At 45.6% G+C, this 20594-nt stretch overlaps 1 protein-coding gene across 2 annotated transcripts in view; it reads left to right on the forward strand.

Moving 5' to 3' along the window:
• The window catches only part of RSF1 (remodeling and spacing factor 1), a 57682-nt gene extending 40996 nt beyond the window's left edge, over positions 1 to 16686 (forward strand). For both annotated transcript variants that reach the window (XM_030477702.1, XM_030477703.1), the window contains exons 11-16: positions 449 to 558; positions 3949 to 4016; positions 5096 to 5303; positions 8728 to 8951; positions 11050 to 11241; positions 12715 to 16686. In XM_030477702.1, coding sequence (XP_030333562.1) covers positions 449 to 558; positions 3949 to 4016; positions 5096 to 5303; positions 8728 to 8951; positions 11050 to 11241; positions 12715 to 13286 — 1374 coding nt within the window. In that variant the 3' untranslated portion in view covers positions 13287 to 16686. The remainder of the gene's footprint in view (positions 1 to 448; positions 559 to 3948; positions 4017 to 5095; positions 5304 to 8727; positions 8952 to 11049; positions 11242 to 12714) is intronic.
• The last annotated feature ends 3908 nt before the right edge of the window (positions 16687 to 20594 follow it).

The raw sequence follows: 20594 nt of genomic DNA on the forward strand, positions 1-20594 counted from the left end.
ATGATTCAGAGGCAATATGCAATATCTATTAGAAGCGTGATATTCACCTCCCTCAAATGTGGATTGAAGTCTTGTGGTTAAAAACTATAAACATTTAGGGGTTTATTAACATGCTTTTATAAGGTTTCACTATACAGAAGAGGAAAACTGCTCTTATTCATGTGGAGAACAGCATCTTCACTTCGTACATACATTTTAAAGTGGTTCTCTTGAGGTCTCAGCCAAATGCCTTCGTCTGAAGTGATAGAAACTGTTGTTTGCATGAGAGCTTAAAATGAGGCTTCTGTTTGGTTTGAACATAAACTTTCCACTCCAACTGGCTGTAATAAAGCCAACTTTCTCCCCCTGTATGGATCATATGAATTAGCTGTATCATGAGTTCAGGCACAGTGGGAGTGGAGGGAGGGGGGAGATAAAGCTTTTTCACCTTTCTGTCTTATGTGAACAGGAGCCAGAAATACCCGAAGGTCATGAAGAAAAGAAGAAAGATTCCAAAAAACCCAAATCAAAGCTGCTTGAAAGGAGGTCCACCAGAACCCGAAAGTGCATAAGCTACAGGTCAGCACCTTGTTTCAGTAGCTTGTAAAGCAAAGAGAAACCAAACTGGTGTTTTCTTTCTCAAGCAACCTTCCACTTCTCATGCACACTGGTACATTTAAATGAGAGGCCCAACTAAAGCAGGTTTTCTTCTTTCCTCTGAATGTTGGTTTGGTTGTAAAAGCACACAAGGTGCTGTAGTGAAGGCATGAGGCAGGAAAAGAAATGTATGTGGTATTTTGTTCAGGAATACTGGAGAAGGTTTTGGAGTTAGTGCGGTTCCTGGAGTAAGTTAAAGCAGGTGAATCAAACCTTTCCTTTCGGTTGAAAGGGGGACTTATGCTTGTGGCTAAAGGCCTTAAATTCCTCTCTTTCCCACTCCCCTTATGGCTGCTTTACATTATAGAATCCCAGACTGGTTTGGGTTGGAAAGGACCTTAAGATCATCCAGTTCCAACTCCCTGCCATGGGCAGGGATGCCTCACACTAGAGCAGGTTGCCCAAGGCTCTGTCCAGCATGAAAGGGGCATGAAGTTTAGAGCACAGTGATGAGCCAGTGCATCTGAAAATGGTCTGTGGCTCTCTAGAGAAACTGTGAATGAAAATGCGATTAGTAAATGGAAATTCCAAGATATTTAGACTGGATTCTGAAAGCAGAACAGATTCCAGGATGGAAGGGACCTCAGAGATCATCTGGTCCAACCTCTCTAGGCAAAGCATGACCTGCACTAGATGGCCCAGCACCCTGTGCAGCCCAATCTTAACAGTGTCCAACGTTGGGGAATCCACCATTTCCCTGGGGAGACGATTCCAATGGCTGATTGTTCCCATTGTGAAAAAATTTCCTCTTGTGTCCAACTGGAATCTTCCCAGGAGTAACTTGTGCCCATCAGCCCTCATCTTTTCCACGGGACTCCTTGTCAAAAGGGAGTCTCCATCTTCTTTGTAGCCACCCTTTAACTCCTGGCACATGGGGATAAGGTCTCCCTGAGCCACCTCTTCTCCAGCTGAACAGTCCCAGCTCTCTCAGCCTTTCCTCACACACTGCCCAGTCCTTGGATCATCTTTGTGGCCCTTCTCTGGACCCTCTCCAGCCCATCCACATCTTTTCTGTGCAGCAGGACCCAAACTGAACACAGGATTCCAGGGGTGGCCTGACAAGCACTGAGTGGGACAGTGACACCTTTATCTCTGCTGGTGATGCTCTTGATGTTCCCCGGCATCCTGTTGTCTTTCTTTGCCCCAGCTGCTCACTGTTCACCCCTATGGGGCTTGTGTCCCCCAGGTCCTCTCCCATAAGGGTCATGCAGCCTGTGCTGCATTCTGGCATTGGGTTTCCCGAATCCAAATAATGTTTGCTATAATGCTCTTTTTCTGATGCAAAATGATAGAGTATTTCTTACAGACTCTATGATACACATAACTTAGAGCTGGTGAAAATACTACACGTGCCAATGATCCTCCAGTTCCAACCCCCTGCCACGGGCAGGGACACCTTCCACTAGAGCAGGTTGCTCCAAGCCCCTGTGTCCAACCTGGCCTTGAACACTGCCAGGGATGGGGCAGCCACAGCTTCTCTGGGAAAAGTCTGTGCCAGCGCCTCAGCACTCTCACAAGGAAGAACTTCTTCCTTATATCCAACCTGAACTTCCCCTGTTTTAGTTTAAACTTTGTAATTACATACAAGCTGTAATGTTACAGAACTAAAGAGGACAACCAAAAGCCAAATTTGCTCTAGTGGAAGGTGTCCCTGCCCATGGCAGGGGGTTGGAACTGGATGAGCTCTAAGGTCCCTCCAACCCAAACCATTCCATGATTCTATGAGATATTTGTTTGTCATGCAGCAACTTCTGTAAAACCACCTAAATCTCTACACAAGGAGTAACTCCTTTAAAGGGAACAGCACTGGGAGGAAAAAGGATCCAGTGCTTTTTACACAGATGATTTCAGTTTGTTTCTCCAGTTATGAATTCAAATCCCATCAAAAAGGCTCGTTCCCTGTATCACCAAACAGATACCTTGAGATTTAACATGCAAAAGTTGACATTTAATGAATTATATAGGAAAGATGTTATTTAGATGCAAGTTTTTCTTCTTCTCACATTTAAAAACCTCGTTTTAGATATAAACACTGACAATTGGACAAGACTTTCATTAAAGACTCAGTTTCTCAGTCACAAAAGAAAGATGACAGTTCTATTTTACTTGGTCCTCCAGAGCAACCTCCAGAACAAAGAACAAACCCAGTATTACTCTGTATTCCAATAAGGAGCATAAACCACTTTCTCCTTTCAAAATGAGGTGATGGATTTCTGATCTCTTTCTATATTCCCTAAGAACTGCATGTCATGTTCAAGGCAGGTTTACACCTCAAGTAACCAAAACTATCCCATCAATAAGATTAGTTCCACATCACTCAAAACCCCATTTTCCCTCCACACCACTAAAACCCCAACCTCTTTAAAATGTAAGAAATCACTGAATGCTTTCAGATCACTGCTTCCAAACACCCTGAGCTCAAACCCGAGCTGCCAACAGCTTGTCCTTGAGGTGTAATGGAACATCACTTCTGCTGCTGCCTTATTGACACTGCAGATCTTTGCTAACCTGCTCAGAGGACTCGACAGCTCCCTTGAGGGATACAAAGGGATTACATATCTCTGGAGAACCCAGAGCCACACAATACACATGGGTCTGTCAGCAGAATAAGACATTTAGCATTTATTTTCCCTGCTGAAGGAAAGGAGACACAATTGTCAGCGACACCAGTGGGACTTCACTGTGGACACAGACATTTGAAGTGACACATTAAGGTCCCTTCAACCCAAACCAGGCTGGGATTCCATGATTCTGTGATGCTGTGTACAGCATGTTTGATCTGTTCAGCTTAGGATGTTGCAGTAAAGTAAAATGCCCAAGAGCTTTAAGAGGAGCACGAAATAAGTTTTCAAGGCAGATTTAGGCAGGATGAATAATTTGCCTTTGACTTCAGTGGCTGCTTTTCAGAAAGTCTCTTTTACAGCTCGGTGTGTGTGTGTCTTCTAATGAAAGGTGTGGAATAAATGATGCTTTGTGTGAAAAATGCCACTGACAGCATCTGAAAGAACATCCCAATTGTATATTGTTAAATTCAGTGGTATGTCACGCAAAGGGAGAGTGGTTTTCTCTTCACATAAAGCAATAGGAAGACAGCCAGGCATGGGAAATAACCTGCTAGCAACTAGAAATAGACCCCACACCTTTTAAAAGGTGGCTATTTGATCATCACCCAGCCCATTACCTTTGGTAGTTTATATCCAGCCCATGGTGCAATGTGATTTCTTAGAGCAGTTTTACAATTGAAGTATGTTTTCATAGTATAATTTAATCAGGGTTCACTTCAAAGTGGTAAATGAAAACTGTTCCTTTTAGGTTTGATGAATTCGATGAGGCAATTGATGAAGCCATTGAAGATGATATCAAGGAGGCTGATGGAGGAGGTATGTTACTGATAGTGTTTGGTTTTCATTGCAATACTCATAAAGGTTGAGATTCATTTCATTATGAGAAGACACAAACATCATCCTCTTCCTTAAACTTCATAGTTTGGAAGTTTTCCTGCTGTATTTTTGGAATCAAATGAAATAATTTCCCTTGGGAATGGCCATCTCAGGCTGCCAAAATGTATTTGGTCTTGATAGTTACATTGAGCTTGTACATGTTTCAATATATGAATGCAATGAGTAAGCATGACAAGAAAACTCCTAAAACTCACTTGCTAGGGTTTGGATTTGAGACTGGGATGGCAGCTTGTGCTTTTGGCATCTGTCCCCTGTAAAAATTGGGCTCAGGAACTGATCCATAGTTGGGCCCCCTAAAAACTGAGTCTCCAAAATCATCTTAAATATTAATCCAGTTCTATAAGCATTTCTCAGTTGAATGTGAATAGAGTGGAATTATGTTCTTTGATACCTGTTAAAGTGATGTGGAGGACAAAAAGAGAGATCTGCAGCAGTATATGGGAGATGTTTGTGCTTCTGCATCACCTCAACCTGCTGGAGAAAGCTGCCACCAAGTGTTATCCCTCAGTTCCTTGGCTTGTGGCATCTCCTCAAAGACACCAGTTTTTAGAAGCTTTGTGAATCTATATGGACAATCAATAAATCAGGTGTCTGAGGGTAACACAAGACCCATATAATAAACATAACTAAGTCTCAACAGTAAAACCAGCTCTTCAGAAGCCCACTCTGTGGCCAAACCACAACTTAAAACACTTCATCTCCCCAGTGGGATATTGAGCATTATGATGAAGATGTATTTTCTGACATCTGCCCTATTCAGAAGACACTGGCATTGGTAATAATGTGGGTTGGGGTTGAGTATCAGAATGTTGACACTCACTATCTTCTACATGGACCTCAGTATGTCCAAATGACCACAGGGTGGTCCAGACAGAGTGTTGCCTGATAAAAAATACCCTGCTTTAAAGAGAATAACTGGAAGCATAGAAGAAAGACATGTCTGAAGTTAACCGAAACCTAAACTTGCTCTTTTTTCCCCTTTCTCTCACTGAATTCAGGCATTGGCAGAGGTAAAGACATGTCCAATATCACAGGTCACCGTGGAAAAGACATTTCCACAATCCTAGAGGAGGAAAGGAAAGAAAACAAGCGACCCCAAAGGGCTGCTGCAGCGCGGCGCAAGAAACGACGGCGACTGAACGACCTGGACAGTGACAGTAACCTGGATGAGGAGGAGAGCGAGGAGGAATTCAAGATCAGTGATGGGTAGGTCTCATTTAACCTCCACCACAAGTCACAGACTGCTCCAGGCTCCTGTGACTCTGCAGTGCCCCTGGTGCTGGAACAACACTGCACTGCCAGCAGAAGTTCTCCTGGCCTAAGGGAATGTCACTGTGCTGGAAAACCGGCGCTTCAGAGCCATGCACTGAGATCATCCCAGCCAGGATGTTCTGGAAATGTGACTGGTGTGTTTGAGGCCGTGCTGTGGGGTTCTGGATGTGGATGTCTTAGTGAAGGAGCAGATGGGCTCAGTTCTCTGCCAGATAGAGAATCAGTTGGGTTGGAAAAGACCTTTAAGCTCATCAAGTCCAACCATTCCCCAGCAGTGCCAAGGCCACCACTAACCCATGGCACTGAGGCCTCGGCTACACAGTGTGTGAACACTTGCAGGGCTGGTGACTCCAGCCCTGCCCTGGGCAGCCTGTTCCAATGCCTGAGCACCCTCTGGGGAAGGAATTGTTCCTCATCCCCATCTAAACCTGCCCTGGGGCAGCTTGAGGCCATTTCCTCTTGTCCCATCCCTTGTTCCTTGGGAGCAGAGACCAGCCCCCTCCTGGCTCCATCCTCCTGTCAGGCAGTTGCAGAGAGCGAGAAGGTCCCCCCTGAGCCTTCTCTTCTCCAGACTAAACCCCCCCAGGTCCCTCAGCCGTTCCTCATCACACTTGTGCTCCAGGCCCTGCACCAGCTCCGCTGCCCTTCTCTGGCCCCGCTCCAGCACCTCAATGTCTCTCTTGTAATCTCGTAATGATGTGATTGTCCAGCAGAAATCTTTAATAAAGATGTAGCTAAAAGAAGGCTGGTTGTTTCCTTTTGGAAATACATCCTATTTTGTGGGATTTTTCTTGGGCCCAATTGTCGTTTAGGAATTGGAAGAGTGAAATGTCCCCATGTAGAGCTTACAGAGCTTGTCATGCAGGTTCTGAAATCAGCTTGATTTCTGCTTTGTAGGAGATAAAGAGTTTGAGAACAGCCAAAGAAGTGGTTTATACTGTAGGAAACAAATACATGTCATATGAAGCTTTAAACACTAAATGAGTATTGCTCTGGCTGACTGAAACTCCCTTTCCATGGAATTCCTCATCAGTCAGTCTGGGGAATGCCTGACATTAACAAAATTAACACTAACTTTAGACATCCTTTATGCCTCAGTGAAGAAACTTAATGGAGCATGAGGTCTAGGCTCTTTACCATCAACATTTAAAGCTCTTCACTGCTCACTGTGTCAGTTTACCAAGTGTGTGGATAATCTATACAACACAGATGCAAATCTGGAGCTTTGTTTTCCACCCATGACCGTGCTGAGGACACTTCAGTGGCCCCAGGAAGAGCTGAGCTAAATGTGCTGGACATTTCCAATCAATGAGGGTGGGATTAATAGTGTATTGATCAGTTAAAGTGTGCTCATGCATTGACAGCTCCCTCCTCTGCTGAATGCCCTCTGGATCTTATACTGGAATTTACATGCAGCTGGTGGCCAAATGCAGGTGACTGTGAACCTGTAGTGCCCAGTGGTGGTTAAAAAAGCATTGGCTCATTTGGAAATGATGGGAGTGTCATAAGCTGCTCAGGCTGAGATATATGTTTTACATGAGAGCAACAGCTTTGTGTTAAGATACTGCAGAACAATAGAGAGGGCTCTGTGGTTCGGTTGATACGCTGGAGGGAAGGGATGGGATGGAGAGGGACCTTGACATGCTTGTGAGGTGGCCGATGCCAACCTTATGAAGTTTAACCAAGCCAAGTGCAAGGTCCTACACCTGGGTCAGGGCAATCCCAGGCACAGCTACAGGTTGGGCAGAGAAGAGATTCAGAGCAGCCCTGCAGAGAAGGACTTGGGGGTGTTGGTTGGTGAGAAGCTGAACATGAGCCGGCTTCAGTGTGTGCTTGAGCCCAGAAACCAACCGTGTCCTGGGCTGCATCAAAAGGAGCGTGAGCAGCAGGTCAAAGGAGGTGATCCTGCCCCTCTGCTCTGCTCTCGTGAGACCTCACTTGCAGCACTGTGTGCAGTGCTGGTGTCCTCAACAGAAGAAGGACATGGAGCTGTTGGAGCAAGTCCAGAGGAGGCCACAAGGATGATCAGGGGCTGGAGCACCTCCCGTATGGAGCCAGGCTGAGAACATTGGGGCTGTTGAGCCTGGAGAAGAGAAGCTGCGTGGAGACCTCAGAGCAGCTTCCAGTGTCTGAAGGGGGCTACAAGGATGCTGGAGAGGGACTCTTCATCAGGGACTGGAGTGATAGGACAAGGGGTGATGGGTTCAAACTTAAAACAGAGGAAGTTTAGATTAGATATAAGGAAGAAGTTCTTTACAGTGAGGGAGGTGAGGCACTGGAATAGGTTGCCCAAGGAAGTTGTAAATGCTCCATCCCTGGCAGTGTTCAAGGCCAGGTTGGACAGAGCCTTGGGCGACATGGTTTAGTGCAAGGTGTCCCTGCCCATGGCAGGGGCTTGGAACTAGGCAATCTTAAGGTCCTTTCCAGCCCTAACTATTCTATGAATGGTTTGTGTTGGAAGGGACCTTAAAGCTCATCCAGCTCCAACCCCCTGCCACGGGCAGGGACACCTTCCACTAGAGCAGGTTGCTCCAAGCCCCTGTGTCCAACCTGGCCTTGAACACTGCCAGGGATGGGGCAGCCACAGCTTCTCTGGGAAAAGTCTGTGCCAGCGCCTCAGCACCCTCACAGGGAAGAGCTTCTGCCTCAGAGCTCACCTCAGTCTCCCCTCTGGCAGGTTAAAGCCATTCCCCTTGGCCTGTCCCTACAGGCCCTTGTCCAAAGCCCCTCTCCAGGTTTCCTGGAGCCCCTTTAGGCACTGGAGCTGCTCTAAGGTCTCCCCTTCAGGAGCCTTCTCTTCTCCAGGCTGCCCCAGCCCAGCTCTCTCAGCCTGGCTCCAGAGCAGAGCTGCTCCAGCCCTCGCAGCAGCTCCGGGGCCTCCTCTGGCCTCGCTCCAGCAGCTCCACGTCCCTCTTGTGCTGCTGCCCCAGAGCTGGATCAGGACTGCAGGGGGGGTCTCCCCAGAGCGCAGCAGAGGGGCAGGATCCCCTCCCTGACCTGCTGCTCACGCTCTGGGGGTGCAGCCCAGCACACGGGGGGGTTCTGGGCTCAAGCACACGCTGAAGCCGGGTCATGGGGAGCTTCTCCTCACCCAACACCCCCAAGTCCTTCTCCTCAGGCTGCTCCATCCAGTCTCCCCCAGCCTGTGTTTGTGCTGGGATTGCCCCGACCCAGGGGAAGGACCTTGCCCTTGGCTTTTTGAACCTCATGAGGTTTGGATGGGAGATTTTGCATATGTGGGTAGATCTTTAATGACAGATACATTTTGCATATATCACTTGCTTGTAAAATACAAGTAGTGTTTCAGTTCTTTTTTTTCAATATCTACTTCTGTTCTCTGGGGTCTCTCTTTGACCAGATCTCAGGATGAGTTTGTTATATCAGAGGAGAACCTGGATGAGAGTGAAGAGGACCCCCCCTCAAACGAGGACAGCGATTCCGAGTTCTGTGCCCGCATCTCCAGGCGACACCTCTCCAGGCCCATGAGGCAAAGCAGGAGGTTACGAAGGAAAACAGTCAAGAAAAAATATTCTGAAGATGATGAAGATGAAGATTCTGAGGAGAATTCAAGCAGAGAATCTGGTGAGTAGAAATCTTTGGTATATTCAATACTCTGTGCTGGAGAGGGGAAGAGTGGAAGTCTCAGTTTGCTGGCACGACTGACACCAAGCTGTTGGCTTGCTTTGCTCTAGTCAGATGTCATCTTTGCTGTGAAGCAGTTTGCTGCTTGTTCTGAGCTCTGGGTTCTTGCTTTTTCAGGAACTATGTGTTTAAATGAATGCTTGTGCCTTTGTGGGTAGTTACAGCTACCCTGTACCTTCCTGTTTGGCACATGACTGCAGGGAAGAGAAAGGATGGAGCAAAAACATCCTTCATAGCTACTCAAAGACCTTCCAACTACCTTTGCAAAAGGTAGTTTTCCCTCTCTTTGTATGGAAGAAAATTCCTTCAGGTGTATGGCATTCTGTGTTCTGGCTTGAAACCCAACAGTAACACCCTGAATCTCTCTTCTATAATTGTCCTCCTTGATATTTAGTAACTGAAGACTCTTCTACAGGAGAACTGAATAATTCACTTTCTTTTGCTTGTCCTTCAACCAGTTTGGTTTCTGTTTGTGCAGTCTGAAGTGTGAGAATAGTACCTATGAGATACTTAAACCTTTTCATGACTTGCATCTTCCCCTGAGGACTGTCCTCCTTGTTTCTGCTTCATCTGAGACCCTGTTCTGGAAAGTGCCAGATACAAAAGCACTTTTACTGTGAATTTAAGGTAGTAAGTACATTGGAGCATTAACTTACTGCAGCGTGTGTTACCTTCCCAGTGTTGTATCTATCTCTCCAGACTAGAGATGAACATGTTGGAGTAAGTTGCTTTGAAGTACTGGTTTCCAAAAGGAGGGGTCATGCATGGATGGATGAAGATCGCACTTAAAATAGATGTAGTCTCCTTCCCCTGAATGCATCTAATCATGAGCTGTTCCCAATGAAGATACTGGCAGAAGTCTAAAGTTCATCCATAACACACAGGAGCAAGTACTTGTTTCCTGGTGGACACACAACTGTGATAAACCCAGCTGATTCCAGTGTCATTCCATATATATCCAAGAGTCTTAACAATGTGCTTCTCTTTCACCCCCGATGTTGTCCCTCAGGATGCTGCTTTAAGCCTATTTTGAGCTAAGGAAATAAGGTTCCCTGCGAGTGGCTTTGTTTTCAGTCTCCAGAGATGGAGTTTCTTCCTGAAGGTGGTTCTTGTTGGCTTGTTCTGATTCTTCCTTTAATACTTTAGGAAGTAAAGAGGATGTGACTCGTGTCAATCACTAAGAGCTAAGACTCGTGTCAATCACTAAAAGGAAGAGAATGTGACATGTTTAGTACTGTGTCTTGGGACACTTGTTCTGGCACAGTGAAAAAGCAGTTAAAGTTGATTCAAGGCTATTTAATTCTTGAAGGCAGTAGCTGCTGTAGACTGGTGCAGGAAGAGCTGTGGATGATGGTAAGTGTCTCCTGTACAGTTTCTCGTTTAAGCAAACTTATCTATTGAGACTGATTTTTGTTGGTCATTTCAATTCTGTAGCTCAGGTCTGGAGTTTCCTCGTGTCAATGGTTTTTCCTTGACCTATTCTTAAATGTGTTTGAGTAAATATACTTGAATTGAAAACCAGAAAGGACTTTCCAGGGTCATGTGCATCATCCACTGCAATTCAGTAAGGTTGTTCCAACTGTCAGGTAGTGTAGAGGAAGCATCTTCGGCACCAGTAGGGATGAAGGAACAAAAACACTGGAAGGAAACCACTTTCTGGAGGAGTTTGAGGGAGACAGGAAAAGGGTTTGTGAGAAGATTTGAAAATCATAGAATCCCAGAGTGGTTTGGGTTGGAATGGAGCTTAAAGCTCATCCAGTTCCAACCCCCTGCCACGGGCAGGGACACCTTCCACTAGAGCAGGTTGCTCCAAGCCCCTGTGTCCAACCTGGCCTTGAACACTGCCGGGGATGGGGCATCAATCAGCAATTCTGCACTGGTGGTGAATGGGGGGACTGATGCATGAGCCTGGAATGGGTCAGGATAACAAGACTCCTGTGCTGGGCGAGCACATGGATTTACTGGTGCTGGTCTGCAGCTGATCCTGAGTTGTTTTGCTTTCATGGAATAACACACGTCGCTGTTTCCTTCCGTACAGAGAGCGGTGATTACACAGATTACAGCGATGGCGATTACCTGGAAACCAGGAGGAGAAGATCACGACGGAATCAGAAGAGACAAGTCAATTATAAGGAGGATTCAGAAAGTGATGGCTCACAGAAAAGTGTCCGATACGGGAAGGAGTTAAGGAGAGTTCATAAACGCAGACTCTCCACTTCGGACAGCGAAGGTAAAATGACCAGTCCCCTCTTTGCAGCAGCTGGTGTATGTGAAGAGAAACCTATACATAATCCAGAGCTTTTGGAGAATATTCCTTCCAGAGTTCCTTGAGGTTTCCCAGAAACTGTTTCCTTCTGAAGCCTTCCACTGGCACTTTATGATGCACTGTTACAGTCACAGCAAAGTCATCGTCGTCCCTTCCAGGTCTGAGTTTACTGAGTCTGGCACAGAGTGCTGGGATTCCAAAACTGGCACTAATGTACCTTGTTTCACCACTTCTCTGTTAGTCTCAAAGCTTTCTCCCATGAACCCTTAAAGATTCTCTTTTGTAAGGAAAAGGGTATTACTTCTGTTACCCCGAGTATATTTGTGCTCATGGTTAAACCTCATTCCATCTCCTGTTGGAAAGAGCTGTGGGAAGCAGGGAGGAAGCCTGCTCTTAGTAATGTCAGTCACACCCTGGGCAACTTGTGTGCATTTTGATGGAAAATCAGCTATTGCAAAAGCAACCACTGATTTTGGGTGCCCTCCATTCTGGGCAGCACCTTTTGAGACCTCAGGTCTGGCTTTAGAAACACTGAGTAGTACAGGTTGCAGTGGATGCCAGGCTGCCTCAGCAAATTGGCTGTGCTTGACAGGGTGAGCACATCTAATTTGTAGGTAGGTTTGGGAAGTGCTGACTTCAGTTTACAGAGTGTTAGAGGATCCTCTTAGATGAAAAGAAACAAGTAGGTGATGCGACTGTATAGTATCTTGTGAGACCCCCCCTGCAGTCCTGACCCAGCTCTGGGGCAACAGCACAAGAGGGACGTGGAGCTGCTGGAGCGAGGCCAGAGGAGGCCCCGGAGCTGCTGCGAGGGCTGGAGCAGCTCTGCTCTGGAGCCAGGCTGAGAGAGCTGGGCTGGGGCAGCCTGGAGAAGAGAAGGCTCCTGAAGGGGACACCTTAGAGCAGCTCCAGTGCCTAAAGGGGCTCCAGGAAACCTGGAGAGGGGCTTTGGACAAGGGCCTGGAGGGACAGGCCAAGGGGAATGGCTTTAACCTGCCAGAGGGGAGATTGAGATGAGCTCTGAGGCAGAAGCTCTTCCCTGTGAGGGTGCTGAGGCGCTGGCACAGACTTTTCCCAGAGAAGCTGTGGCTGCCCCATCCCTGGCAGTGTTCAAGGCCTATGAACGGTTCTATGTTATTCCTGCCATGCAGTTACCACTTTTAAGGGGGAATACCCTCGCCTCCAAAACCTCTGGTGCTCCTCAGATTGGAAACAGAATATGAACAAATCGTTGTCTTTGCTTCTTGAGCAGTTTGTTTAAACAGTAAAAAGCATGCAGGAGTTGTGAGCTGGTCGGGGAACCTGGAGCAAGAGACAGAAATGTGTGTGGGGAGAGAGACGTGGCTTCTTAATGGGTGTGAAAGATGAGGAATAAATAGTGTGACAGTTCTGGTTGCACTCACTTGCTAATGGCTTTAAGTCTGCTGCTTCTTCCAGAGAGCTACACATCGAAGAACTCTGAAGATGATGAATCCACAAAGGAGTCCAAGCGATTGATCCGGAAACGCCGGCGAAGTACAGACGACTACACTGAGGAGGAAGGGGAGGAGGAGGACGAGGGGCGGCCTGTCCGCAAGCGGCTCAACCGGATTGAGACGGATGAGGAAGACACGTGTGAAAACACCAACGATGACACAGAGAAACCCGCTCCTGCACATAAGCTGCCAGCCCCACAAGCTCCTCAAGACAACGCCAAGAAGCACTGCTACCGGATAGAAAGCGACGACGAAGATGACTTTGATAACGTAGGCAAAGTAGAGAGCCCTTTGGACTACAGCCTGGTGGACTTGCCTTCCACCAACGGACAGAGCCCAGGGAAAACCATTGAGAACTTGATTGGGAAGCCAGCTGAGAAGACCCAGGCCCCCAAGGACAGCACAGCCAGCGCCAGCCTGGCGCCCAACGGCACGGGGAGCGGGCAGGAGGCGGTAGGGCCGGAGGAAGATGAAGATGAACTCTTGCGAGTGACTGACCTTGTTGATTACGTCTGTAACAGTGAACAGTTATAAGACTTCCATTTTTTTTTTGTGCTAATTTATTCCACGGTAGCTCATACCAGCGGGCCAGTTATTAAAAGCTGTTTTATTTTTCCTAGAGAATTCTCCACTACAGTATCACTTTTTAGAAGCAAGAATTTCACCAGTCCTGCAGTCTTTCTGTGAAGTGACCAGTTTTGAACTTTGAAGATGAATTGCTGTAAATTCCCCCTCTCTCTTATCCCTTCCTTCCCCTTTCTCCTTCCAAGTCCATGGTCCTGGGTAATTTCACTCACAAAAACCTTATAACAACAAGAGATTTGTATATTTTTGACTTTATATTTCCTTGAGTGCATACAAATTTGTGGAAATGGGTGGCCTAAGAAAGCATTCCAAATCGGTCAGGGCCCAAACCGGAGCTGGGGTGGGTTTGGCTCAAAGTGGGGGGGGCTGGGGGGGTGGGAGGGGTGGGTGCAGAAGCACTTGTGCTTTAGCTTTTTCATATGAGATATATATTATATTTAAATGTTCACAACTTAGAGTACAACTTAACAGACAGTTAAAAGAAAGATTAATGTCTGTACTGTCGCATTTTGTGAGTTGTAGGTTAACATACCATAGCTCATTTTAGTAATCACCTTCATGGATGCAGTTTTGATTTGAATACTGGAGGCAAACAGAATCCTTAAGAGGCCAAGAAGGTACCATAAACAAGAACTCTACTATCCATTATGACTTGCAGACTTTCCTAATAAACATCCTTTAAAGTGTTTGTACAGTAAAGTGTACTGTAATGAAGTTTTTGGCAGTCCAAACACGCTAGCCATCCATCTCTTAAAGCTGTCTCATCCGATGCTCCTCGATGCGCAGTGTCTAGAGGGAGGATGTATCAAGGTGAAGCTCTCTGTAAGCTGGATGGCATCTTGACGTGCTGGAAGCTTGTACAGACACAAAGAACCCTGCAGTAGCTGCCTGGCCACTCGAGTTTCACCATGTCGGAGTATTCCCAGCGAAATCCGTGTGTACAAAGAGCAGTGACCACCAGAATGCCAGTGCATCAGAGGATTGAGGGATTTACAACTAAACCACCACTGGTCCATTCATGTCCTTAATATCTACTTCAAATTGAAGTAAACAAATGGAACAGTTTTCCTTTGGGAGGTTTTCTGTTTGGGGTTTGTGTGTGTTTCTTGTTTTGCTTTTACTACTCTGCCTGGATGTTATTAGCAGGTTTTGAATGTAGTGTTGGCCTTTGGCCACTAGGATTTTCTTCATACATGTTAATAATTGTCCTGTGACCCAAGTGGTTTCAAGAAGGCAGCGTTTCTGAGAGAGAACACTCGGCTCCAAGACATCCCATCAGCTTCTGAGTGGGCACGAAGTGATCTGTGCTGTTATTCAAGGAGAAAAAGACAACCGAGTTAAAACCCCAACCGCCACGGGGCGCATGCAGAGCCCACGTGTTTTGGGGAGCATTCAGTTTACTCTGACTCCAGATGCAGGCTGTAGCATTTGTACGTGTTGTAGCACACAGACAGCTCAGATCTGCCAAACACTGAAATCCAACGAGGTCACATCTATTCATCCTTTTGCTCTGAGATTGGGATTTTTGACTGGTGTCGATGTCCATTGCCGGCAATGGATGCACCAAAACTGCTGCTGCCACCGAGGAGTGAGTTCTCCTTCCCTGCCCCACCGACCCCTTCCATTATGTTGTGTTTCCTAGTCAGTCATGAAGCACTTCTGCTCTCTTGTCATTCAACTGGCATTAGGCCTTTACTAAATACCTCTCTAGAAAACCTACATCCCCAAACTGCCTATCTTCTGGCCTTGGAAGCCTTGGCTTTGTTTCCCCACCTCTCTCTATCCAAACGACTCTGTGACTCTTCCTCATTTGGGTTCCAGCAGTGCACGTATCCTGCTGTAGAGCTAGAATCAGATGGAACTCCCTATCTGCTGTGCTAAGCAAGCTTTGTAACTTAAATGAGAAATCACTCTCTAAATGAGAACTTGATTCCATTAAAGATGAACTATTTTTCCACCTTCCTGCTGTTAACTAAGTTTTCCTGAGCTTTCATTCTTAAAACAAAGTAGTGAAAAGCCACAGAAGCAGAGGATGAAGTTTTAAAGAGCATATTTGTAGCATTTTAAGCTACTCTAGCATTTCCTTTGCTTAAGTGATGCATAAATGTAGTGCTGCTATGTTTCTAATACACTTGTGGTTTAAACCAAGCAAGAACATAGTTTCTACTTCTCAATGGTCATAGTTGCTGAGCATTTCTAATACTTGCCATGGAAACTGATTCATGTGCAGCTGATGGATTCTCATCTGTTCTGGCAGTGCCATAATCTCTTTTGCTGCCTGAGGGAGCCTTTTAGTACCTGATCAGTGCTGTAGCAAACGTTCTTGCTTGTAGAGTCACCCCAAATGTTAAATACATCGTGGGCAAGTAATCGTGAATGGAGGAAAATACAAAAGGGGTTGAGATACTGAATATACCAACCAGGATAATACTGAGTTAAGGACTGATGTCAAAGCAGGAAAGACCAGGAAGCAGAATTGGAGCATTGAAACTTAAATCAGGAATGTCATGTTTTAAAAGCATGGAATGATGAGTTGTTCCCAAGTTTCGCTTCTCAAAGTCAGCTTTTCTCTCTTGTAAGAAGTCACCTGTGGTACCTGAGACAGCTTCATCCCCCAGGATCCAGAGTTCCCCTTTAGACCAGTGGGAATGTTGTGTGAGTTTGAACTGCAAATTATGCCCTTCAGGAAGTCTTAACAGCTTCAAACTCTTCTTTCATTTCTAAGTTCCAAGGAAAATGTATGATCTCCGTTTGGAAAGATGCTGTTTTCTGACTGCTGCCCGGGGTTCACACTGTGATAGTATGTGTATGTGATTCCAGAGTGGAAATGTCTTCCCGGTGTCCCTACAATCTTGTGCTCTTCTGTACTCATAAGATCAGAAGTTAAATGTCTTTGAGTAGTGATCTTCAGGTGGCTTTGGACCAACAGAAGGCTCAAACTGGATGAGAATTGGGGATTTCTTTTTAACATAATGGATTTAAGAAACAAGAACAACTACGAGCTGAATGTACAAAGCATTTAGTCCACAGGTTGATACTAAAAGCTTTCTCTTTAACTCTTCATAGTGTAACCGATGGGAGAGAAAGGGAATTGATGTCTGTGTGCAGGTTAAGTAGCACTGGTGAGGGGAAGACCCTGTAAATTGAGTGGAGAAATGGACTTCTTTGTGCCACCAAGATAAATGATGGCCATTTGCTTCCTTGTGTGCAGCTCGTGTGACTGTGAGGGACCCCAAGTGCACAGCAGGTCTGCTCTGTAATGAACCTGGTGTGTTCATCTGACCAGAGGGTGGTAGAACAAGGAACTCGGTTCCACCACAGCTGGCTTCTAGTTATTGACTCTCCTAAACCTGAGCATCTTCTTGGTTTAAAAGTAGAAAATGATGTCATTTAACTCCCAAACCCCCTCCCCATAGTGTTGGAATCCTGTAGGAAGGTCAGTGCTGAACAATCGACTCGTTGCCGGTTTGACTTTGTATGTGTTGAATTATGTTGTGAAATTACTGCATCTTCCTGGGGTTTATTCCTTAATGAACAGGTTGCTCTGTTCTGACAGCACATGAGAGGAACCGAGATGTTTCTTCTCTAAACTGCTTGTTTAGGAAGCGTGCATTAAAGCATCTTAGTTCCTCTTCATACAACAGGGGGTCGCGACTGAGCTGGGCTTGGTTTCTGTTCACTTCTGTTTCCGATGGCTGTGTCTGAACCCTTGGTGAGACCTTACTCGTAGAACCTCAAGGGGAAAACACTGTGTTCACAGAAGGAAAACCATATGGCAGAAGTGTTCTGATTTCTCTTCACCTCTATCATTTGGGCTACGTTCATATCCAGCTGCTGTTTAACAGCTCGGATAGTTCATTGCCAGGGTGTCCAGTTTATACCTCTGGTTTCAAGTGCTTGTAACTTGGGTTTTTCAATGCTCTTCAATAGGAAGGTCAGGTCTCAACTTTCAAATCATCGTTTCAAATGCCATCTTTTCACTGATTTCTTTTAGGAAAAGGAAATGAGGAATTTTTATGGCACCTGCTTTTTAAATTCACTTTGTACACAGGCATTTCAATAACTGCAGGCACTAATGCCAGAGTGCTCTGCTGAAGGGATTCGTATCATCTCATTCAACATGGCAATACATAGGCCTTGAAAATGGGGTTTGGTCCATGTGCAGTGACTACTATTCACTATTGTCGTGTGGAGATGATGTGCAGCGAGCACCCAAGATGTGTATTGACATTTGACACAGGCTCCCAATTCACTGGGAATAGGAAATCCTTAAGTAGATATAAATATAGATATATAAAAGATCAAGTATCTTCAACCAAAACAGTCACTTTGTGAATGTGGTGGGGGAAACTCCAGCAATTCATGTGAAGGAACCCAACTGCAATTCCTTCAGTGTTTAAAGGAAGGAAAGCATTTCGGGTGCATTCCTTCCTTAGGAAGAGAAGCATTTAGGATGGTGCGTGAAGGATTTACAGGATCAAGCCCACATTTCCCAGTAGTCTTTTCTTCCTCCCTTTCCCTAAAGCAATAGGGACTGTATCTCACTTAGAATGTTGGAAGGCAGAAAATAGTCAATCCAACAGAAATTATCCTGATTTTTTTTTTTTTTCCATTATATACTGATATAAGGAATTCTGTGACTAATTTTTGGTGCTTCATAGTTGAGTACCCAACGTGAGACCTAGCTCTGGCTTCAGAAATAGTTCTCAGCTGAAGCTGGACACGCAGCAGTTGGGGTATGGAAGGTTACTAATCACTTCTGAAAACACTCATCACTTACTAAGCTCTTACTTTAGGTGTAACTAATGGAGATAGTTCCAAACAGCAAAAAAACCCACGTGCTTGGGACTTGATTGTCCCAACGCTTCAGAGTAATTTAACTTATTTTGTATATTGCAAAAGATGTATATTGCTTAGTATGACACTTAGAAGATTGTGTACAGCTTCTGGGGGAAAGAATCGAACACTCTAAAGTAGATAAGAGGGTTTTATAATTGAATATGTGGTGTAAAGGCTGCGGATTGAACTGCAATTAAAAGCAAGTCCTACAACTTGGGTTTATGACTATCATTTTGTAACTGCTGGCACCCCACACCCGAGCTGAGGAGCAGGAGAGGGGACAGTGGAGCAGTTGGAGGGGACACGTGCTCAAGGAAGGCACGTGTGTCCGTGAATAGATCTGCTATTGCTACGTAGAACCCCAAAGGTTCCTAAGGAGAGCTGGGCAGAGCTGCTCTGGCCGGTCAGTTGGTTTACTTGTGCACTTGGCAGCACTTTGTGTATAGTCGGTCTCACTGGTTCCCCAGGTGCAGACAAGAGCTTTCTCCTGCTGTTGGACCAGCAGCAGGAGATGGGGAATGGATGGAGGGAAGTGGAATGGAAAACGTGTATGCAAACCCATGCCTTTTGCAAGACAGGTCTTGGACAGGCCTGAAAATGACTTCTGAGTTACCCTTTATAGACTGTGTATCCAGTGGAAGGTCTCTGTTTAGGAGAATCATCCCGATACCCTCCTTTTCTCATCCCGACCTTCAAAGTAACAGGAAAATCTACTTGAGGTCTCCTTCCGTGCGGGAATCAGTGATGTCCCATCAGTGCAATGTGGATGTGGAGGAAATTAGGGTCAGTCCACAGCGTGTTATGACAATGTTTGCCTCTGGGGACGTCGGCTGGAGGCTGCACAGTTTGCTTTGTTGTTTGTTCCTCTTGCTGCGTCCCACACAACTAGACTTAGCTTAGACTGTCAGAACTTCAATGATTCAATGGGGATAAAGTCCTTCTACTAAACCATACGATAGGCTGAGTTACCAGTGCACCATTTGTTAGTTAGAGCAGTTAGAAGTCCTTAATAGATACTAATCTGCTACTCAAGTTAGTGGTAGAAAAGGAAATCAACTCATAAAGCTATAAGCCTTGGTTAATTTTCCACTTGATACTCGGTATATGGACTCTAAACCTCTTGTACAGTATCTTACTCTTCTACTATACTCATTAAAGTGGTACTCCTCCCCTTAACTCACCTTAAAATGAGTTGTTGGCAATGCCAATGTGGTTGCTTGTTCCTGCCTGTGTTTCACAACCCTCCTACAGCAGCCAGGAGATGGTGTGTGACACCATTCTCGGTGTGCACCATGGTTCTTGCACCTGTACGTTAGATATGGGATATGTTCCGTGTCCCAGTAACACAGAACAGGTTACTTGCTACTAAACCCTTCTGTGAGAATTGGAGCAAACCTGCTAGAAAGGTCTCTTCAAACTTAAGATGTACTTACATGAAGTATGGTTTTGTCTCACTCCCGTGTGCTGTTCCTGTGTTTGCAAAGAAACCTGGAGCTGCTAAAACCAGTCTCACAGTTGGCCTCAGTTCTGTTTTCTTTAGGAGTGAACACGTCAAGTTCCACAAGCTGAGCTCTTTAGGGCGAGTTTAACCCTTGTGTTTCTTGCGTCCTGGAACCTTGGTTTTTCAGTCTCTCTTCAATCATGACTTGCTAAAGGGAAAGGACTGAGGGGACACACACTGTGTGTGTGTGTGTGTGAGGAGGGGGAGATCCACTGAGCAAACTGGAAGTGTTATTCTTGTTGCACATAAATCGGGTGGTGCTTTCACTGTCTTTTCCCCCCACCTCGGACACACCAGGAATACCACGTGCATGTAGAACACGATGAGTTCCAACTCCTTCAAATGGAAGTCACGGTGGCCTCAGTGCTCAAAGGGTTTAACTGCAGTTTATGAACAGCTCCTGGTTTTAGATTCGCAGCCCGCCGCTGTTGAAATACTGTATTCCTTGTAAATGAAGTCAAAAGAAATAATAATGTTAAGGCTGGTGCCAATATTTTTGTTAATGACTCGTTCAGCGTCGTCTCTCACTACAGTCTGGTCAGAACTCTTTGTGTATAAGCTGGGCCCGAAGCCATTTTCTAGCTTTGGGGGCCTCATTGTGTAACTTTTCTTTCATAATGGTTTGGTTTTTTGGTTTTTGGTTTTGGTTTTTTTTTTTGTTATAATATCTACTGTCATTTCTTTCATATAAATATGACATGTAAATTGTCATAATAAAACAAACGTTGAAATAACTTGATGGATAAAGTGTATTGAGGAAACAAGTGGGGTTTAGTGGTCACCACGCGAGTAACTGGCTGCTGCATCTCAATCTGGTCCATGGCAGTAATGGGTAACTCCTGGTTTATGTTGGGTTTGTTATGGCAGCTCAATTGACAGAGTTCTTCTTTCTCTGACCCGCTCTGGGGAACACACAA

The sequence above is a fragment of the Strigops habroptila genome, chromosome 2, assembly GCF_004027225.2.
Source record: "Strigops habroptila isolate Jane chromosome 2, bStrHab1.2.pri, whole genome shotgun sequence".
Classification (NCBI taxonomy): Eukaryota; Metazoa; Chordata; class Aves; order Psittaciformes; family Psittacidae; genus Strigops; species Strigops habroptila.